The sequence below is a fragment of the Phyllostomus hastatus genome, unplaced genomic scaffold (assembly GCF_019186645.2).
Source record: "Phyllostomus hastatus isolate PE091 unplaced genomic scaffold, TTU_PhHast_1.1 phas_contig_210, whole genome shotgun sequence".
Classification (NCBI taxonomy): domain Eukaryota; kingdom Metazoa; phylum Chordata; class Mammalia; order Chiroptera; family Phyllostomidae; genus Phyllostomus; species Phyllostomus hastatus.
The window spans coordinates 29,762,243-29,769,052 of record NW_025333737.1 but is presented as its reverse complement, the minus strand read 5'-3'; the positions used below and the strand labels follow the sequence as shown (position 1 = coordinate 29,769,052).

Genomic DNA, 6,810 nt, shown 5'->3' with positions numbered 1-6,810 from the left:
TTTCATATATTCTTCGACTTAATGTAATTGTAACAGGTCTCCTCACACCACTTGTCACCTAACTGAAACTAGATGGAGATGTTTATATTTTCCCACCAGGGGCAAGAAATTAAAGGCTAATACCAAACAATAACTGGTAAGTTCAAGACTCAACACTTGTGATAATTACAGGGAAAAATCTTTCAAAAACTCAAACTAAAATGTTTTCTTTCCAAATTGCTCCCGTTCATACCAAGCCTTCAACATCCTCTGTGAACTTAGCAGAGTATGTTTCCGCCCCATCCTGACTTATCACGGCTTCGCTTCACTGCAGACTATCTCCACCAAGGATCAATTCCCACGGCTGGGTTTCGTTTCTCCGTCTAGCTACTGCCCCACTTGCGTGCGCGAACAGGTCGGAGGAGCTGCAATTTGTTGGGTAGGAACCTCCGCTCTGACAATCAACACTTCATTCCCCTGCCAACCACGTTCCCTTTCCCCGCAGAAACTATCTCTAGAGCTTTCATAAGCTGGAATGTGCAGCTATAAATTTAATTTGTAAAAGCAGTGAGAAACAGAAGAGTGTGTGCCAAATACCATCCTGTCGAAACTGTCGTGCTTGCAAGCTCGCTTTGCTGTGTTGTTTTGTTGTGCTGTGCGGTGCTGTGCGGTGTTGTTTTCCCATGTGGAGAAGCTCGTGGTGAGGAATGGAGGCATCAGTTCCATCAGATCCATCCACGGGAGCACAGCGAGCGTGCACACACACACACACACACACACACACACACACACACACGCAGGTAGAGCAGGAAAGAGCCAAAAGCCAGGCATCAGAAGACCAGGTTTCTAATCCCAGTCCAACCACCTTTTCCAGATCTTCAGGCGGAATCATAACCTCTCTCAGCTTCACCTTCCTTGTCCATGGGCTGGAGACAAGAACCACCACCCCTAACTCAGCAGCTTATTTCAGAGATTATACAAACACAGCATCACAAGTAGCACTGTATAATTATAAAGTGTGTGTGAATGGATATCCATACATAGCAATGCCATTGTCTATGAATAAATACAAAATAATTTTATACTGTGTATTAAAGTCCCAATTAAATACTTCACTAGACAAATTGTTATACCAAATTCTACACACACTATACCCACAGAATTTTTTTTTTTTTGAGAAACAGGATCTAGCTTGGAAATATGTGTTCACAGTCTAGTTCATAATTTTTGGAGAGAGTATCATTCTCTAATCTACATTAATATTCTTGCAAGCAAATTATTTACTCACAATCATGACATACCTAAATTTTCCCTTTCAGTCAATCAAACTTAGTATAGGAAAGTATTGGAGAATAGTTCTTCATATCTTGTGCTAAGAATGTCTACCTTATGGTCTTAACAGTTAAAAAATGGTAATTTCATGATTTTTGTTTTCTAATGTTAAAAAGAGCAACACCATTAAATTAGAAGATTCCTAAATCATTATTGACTTCCAATTTCCTAGGTAAAATATCAATATATTTTCATTCACCCAAATAAAAGATTCCCTACGTATACAAACGTGTATTTCCTATTTCCTAAATTGTGCTTTTGTGGTTTTAACTTTTTATTCATGGCAACTTTTAAACATTAGTAAAATTGTTTAGCATATGTGTTTTATTTTCCTTTTAGTTGCTTACAGTTTTCTACAAGATCTCTTAAATTATAGCATGATTCTGGCAGGCTTTATGCTATTTGTTGTTCCAATTAATTAAAACTGTTTAAAACACGAATTTTAAAAACCTTCTATTACCATAATTTTGCAGTTAAAATTCTTTTTCCAAACTTTGCAACCATGCTATACAACCTAAATCAGTGCTGAGCTCAAACTGGATTTTAACAGTTGCCCAATGTCCTTCAAAAGGTTAAAAAGCATGTTTATCTGAACTACACCCATCTTCAGTTTCAACACAGCACGCCTCTCGTTTGTTCTCAAGACAAATTTAAAACCATACCGATTGGGATTGGTTATTACTGAAGATAATTTATGCAATCATCAGCCAAAGATGCTAAATTGGCAAAAAGAAAACTATGCAAGTAAGCAAACTCGACCACGCGTGGGCCACACCTTCTCAGTATATAAAGGCCTGCCACTGTCCCTGGTGGCAGCAGCAGGCGCTCCCTGGGCTAAACAGCATCACCATGTCTGTTCGGTACAGCTCAAGCAAACAGTACTCTTCCTCCCGCAGCGGAGGAGGAGGGGGTGGAGGAGGAGGCGGCGGCGGAGGATCCCTCAGGGTTTCGAGCAGCAGAAGCTCCCATGGTGGAGGCTATAGCTCAGGGGGAGGGTTCAGTGGTGGCTCTTTTAGCCGTGGGAGCTCCGGTGGGGGCTTTCTGTGTTCATCAGGCGGCTATGGAGGAGGAGGCGGCGGAGGAGGTGGTTTCGGTGGAGGTAGCTTTGGTGGAAGCTATGGAAGCAGCAGCTTTGGTGGGGGCTACGGAGGCGGCGGTTTTGGAGGAGGCGGCTTCGGCGGTGGGGGCTTCGGCGGTGGGGGCTTCGGCGGAGGCAGCTTTGGAGGCTTCGGCGGTGGTGGTGGTGGTGGTGGATTTGGAGGAGACGGTGGCCTTCTCTCCGGAAATGAAAAAGTAACCATGCAAAACCTGAACGACCGCCTGGCCTCCTACTTGGACAAAGTGCGGGCTCTTGAAGAATCGAACTACGAGCTGGAAGGCAAAATCAAGGAGTGGTACGAAAAGAATAGCAACTCGGGCCAGCGCCAGCCTCGCAACTACGACAAATACTACCAGACCATCGAAGACCTTAAAAATCAGGTAAGGGGCGTTTGAAAGTCCAACTTGAAGCCTACTTTTCAGCCATGTGATCAATTTTAAATTAACTATGATGTAGCCATTCGCTATGTTTGCCTGTGTTACTTTCTTGATTCCAAAAACAATCCAGCCTCACCCAAGGTAAGTATTTGTGACGGGATGGTCACTTCAATCTCCATCTAATGCCTGTGTTAGGTGTCTTATAGGGTGGTGGATTATTGAAAATTTTTTTGGTTTTAATTAGTGTATAATGAGTCCATAGTTAAAATACACGAGATCATTTACACATTTGAAAACTGAAACAATTGTTAAATGAGTCCGAACAAAATACTTTTCAGATTGATAACAAAAAAAGCACTCATTGCCAACAATGCAAGAAACATTAACTCTCCAGTATGAAATGAGATATCGCTGGCCTCTAGGGATTTGTGAATTGTACCTACTGTGTGCCAGCTTAGCATGTATTCATTTAAAGTGTATATTTGTAACGCATCAAACCAAATAAGGTATGAGTCAGTCAAAACTTGGCTGACCTACGTGGAAATCACACAGTATAAGAGGGGGCCATGCGTGCAGGAACACAGCTATAGAATTCCAAGTAGTTTTCAGAATGGGATGAAATAGAAATAGAAGAGTATAAACCCTTCAAGAAAACAAATGACCCAATTTAAGTGTACAGGTAAGCCTGCAATACTTCATATTTAAAATAAAAATTCTCTCCAAAATTGTGTAAGAGAACAACATAAAAATGCAGTTCACCTATGCCGCTGTAAAAGCCACATTTGTGTCTGATGTCTTTACCTCTTCCCGCAGATCCTGAATCTAACCACCGACAATGCCAATGTCCTGCTTCAGATCGACAACGCCAGGCTGGCAGCCGATGACTTCAGGCTGAAGTAAGCTAAGCAAATGGGTATAACGCTGTCACAACAAATACATGAGTTGTTTTTAACAATGACTTTGGATGTCCACAATAGCAATTACTTTTTTCTCAATCCATTTAAAATTAAATAGCACTGGAGCTGTCGAGAGAAATTTTCTATTTCAATATACCTTTCTGGGCAATATTAAAAGAAGAAAATGCATTTTAAAGTAACTGCTAAGTTTCTGTGCATTAAACCACTAATATCCCTTTGTGAATTAATATGCAATAAATGTTGCCATGATATAAAGTCTACTTATATTTGCTTTTTAAATAGTCTCTGCCTTCATCTGGCGCACCTCCCTTCTAGGTTATAGACAGTAACTGTGCTGTGCTTGTTTCAGGTACGAGAACGAGGTGGCTCTCCGCCAGAGCGTGGACGCCGACATCAACGGCCTGCGCAGGGTGCTGGACGAGCTGACCCTGACCAAGGCCGACCTGGAGATGCAGATCGAGAGCCTGACTGAGGAGCTGGCCTACCTGAAGAAGAATCATGACGAGGTAATGCAAAAACGTTAATACAGACTTTCCCCAGCCAACAGACTGCTCATTTTGGCCCCAGAGCAGTCATTGATTTTCTCTGTTCCTCAAACAGGAAATGAAAGACCTTCAAAATGTGTCCACTGGCGATGTGAATGTGGAAATGAATGCTGCCCCAGGTGTTGATCTGACCCAACTTCTGAATAACATGAGAAACCAGTATGAACAACTTGCTGAACAAAACCGCAAAGACGCAGAAGCCTGGTTCAATGAAAAGGTAAGCCACCTTCCTTCGGGGGAAGCCAACGAAGATTTAGTTATCATTGCAGATTTTCTCACCTTTCCCTTTTTTCCTCATACTCTAGAGCAAGGAACTGACTACGGAAATCGATAATAACATTGAACAAATGTCCAGCCAGAAGAATGAGATTACCGAACTGAGACGCAATGTTCAAGGTCTGGAGATCGAACTACAGTCCCAACTAGCCCTGGTATGTTAATAACTCTCTCACACAAAGTTTCATGCTCAGTAAGAATATGCAACAACAGAAAATGCAGAGAAAGTAGCAATAAAAATCGGAGCTCTTTGTTAATGGGAGAAAAGCATTACTGGCATCAATCTAAAAGTGCTGAAACTGAAATTTGTTATTAAATGGAAAACACAAATTCTATTCCTTTTCTTTATGCTTCTATATGATGTCTTCAATTGCTAAATAAGATTCACCGTTCTCAGTTGAACTAAAGGCTCGTTAAGCCACCATGTACTCTTTCCTCTTTTCAGAAACAATCCCTGGAAGCCTCCTTGGCAGAAACAGAAGGTCGCTACTGTGCGCAGCTCTCCCAGATTCAGGTCCAGATCTCCTCTCTGGAGGAGCAACTGCAGCAGATTCGAGCTGAAACCGAATGCCAGAACGCGGAATACCAGCAACTCCTGGACATTAAGATTCGACTGGAGACTGAAATTCAAACCTATCGCAGCCTGCTAGAAGGAGAGGGAGGGTAAGTTATACAATGTTCAAAAATTATCTGAACTGCTTTTGTTCAATATTCCGAATCGCAAGGCTCTCCCATAGCCCAGGGAAGTGCCAGAGACTGGGAGAAAGCGGAGCGAAGCGGGGAAGCAGAGCACAGAGAAAAGGCGTACGCAACCAGCCTCGGTGTCTCACGAACTTGATTCTTAGGGCTGTGTGTGCATAAAATGGTTTTAATGAATGAGTTTTAAAATACATACTGGGCAGAGGTTTCCCCGCCCCCTGAAGACATTGTATTTTCTAAAGAACCAGTAAGCGGGAAAGCGACGCGCCCACTCCGCGGGTTACAGTTAACTCAACGTAACATTTACCCCGTGTAGCGGCGGCGGCGGCGGCGGCTACCGCGGCGGCCGCGGCGGAAGTTCCGGCGGCGGCTACGGCGGCAGTTCCGGCGGCGGCGGCGGCTACGGCGGCGGCAGTTCCGGCGGCGGCGGTTCCGGCGGCGGCTACGGCGGCGGCAGTTCCGGCGGCGGCGGCGGCTACGGCGGCGGAAGCTCCGGCGGCGGTGGCGGCGGCGGCTACGGCGGCGGAAGCTCCGGCGGAGGAGGCCAGAAGTCCGGTTCCGGGTCCACTGGCGAGTCCTCAACTAAGGGACCAAGGTCAGCAGAAACTAGCTGGGGTAATTAGAATTAGTTTTAACTTTCTAAATGATTAAAACTTTAGGGTTCCTACGTGCATTTTTTAAAATAAGTTATACTGAAGGGAAAATGCTGTATTTTAAACATTGCGGGGGAGGGGGAGTAAGCAACGTTAAAAAGTAAATTTTCTTTTTAAATTTAGTGTATTTTTCTTTTAGAAATTTTGCATGTCCATTAATGGGGACCCCCACAAATTGCTTAGTCTAAAGTCTTTTTTTTTTTTCGTGATTTACATACAGATACTAAAACCAGAGTGATCAAGACAATTCTTGAAGAAGTGGCACCTGATGGTAGAGTCCTTTCATCTGTGGTCGAGTCGGAAACCAAGAAACACTACTATTAAGCCACATCAAGAGGAAAGGCCGTTTTGTACAGATGCATGAAAAACAAGGTCTCCAAGAAAACACTCCACTCTTAGTGGTCTCTGGAAATAGGCTCCCTCTTTGAAAATAAGGTGTCTAAAAGGTGTTTTGTGGTTTCTGTATTTCTTCTTTTCACTTTACCAGAAAGTGTTCTTTAAGGGGGGAGAAAAAAGAAAAATTTCTATTCTCATTTACTAATGAATCAATAAACTTTCTTACTGATGCAAACTATCTTATTTGGTCAGAATTATCTTTATTTAAATGAGATCTTTTTACTTGAAATATTAATTAACTATAGCATTTGAGGATGGATTTCTACAGACATTCCGAAAAGAGAGTTATTGTCGTTACGATTTGCCTGAATACATTTTTTAATCTTGTGGGCATGTTGGGCCAGTATCTGCAGTCTTACTGAGTAAAAAGGCCACAAGTCACCACGTTTATTCTTTCTTAAAGACACACAACATGTAGAAAGCTCTGTCTTCAAATCATTTCAAGCCTGGAAATTCTGAAATATCCCAACTAAGACCCCCAAAATAAAGTGAATTGGAAATTTCATATTTTCTGATTACCTGACTTCTCCCATTTAC

The 6,810-nt window shown here is 42.8% G+C and overlaps 1 protein-coding gene across 2 annotated transcripts; it reads left to right on the top strand.

Annotated features, from left to right (window-relative positions):
* The first annotated feature begins 980 nt into the window (after window positions 1-980).
* On the top strand, window positions 981-6,451 carry KRT10 (keratin 10). 2 transcript variants are annotated; one of them, XM_045837188.1, is made up of 8 exons: window positions 981-2,790; window positions 3,601-3,683; window positions 4,054-4,210; window positions 4,305-4,466; window positions 4,555-4,680; window positions 4,971-5,188; window positions 5,541-5,839; window positions 6,098-6,451. In XM_045837188.1, exons 1-8 carry the CDS (start codon window positions 2,050-2,052, stop codon window positions 6,199-6,201), a joined length of 1,890 nt encoding a protein of 629 aa, XP_045693144.1. In that variant the 5' UTR covers window positions 981-2,049; the 3' UTR covers window positions 6,202-6,451. The 2 variants fall into 2 exon arrangements, with proteins under 2 accessions (XP_045693144.1, XP_045693145.1); XM_045837189.1 differs by having other exon boundaries at window positions 989-2,790; window positions 5,541-5,819.
* The last annotated feature ends 359 nt before the right edge of the window (window positions 6,452-6,810 follow it).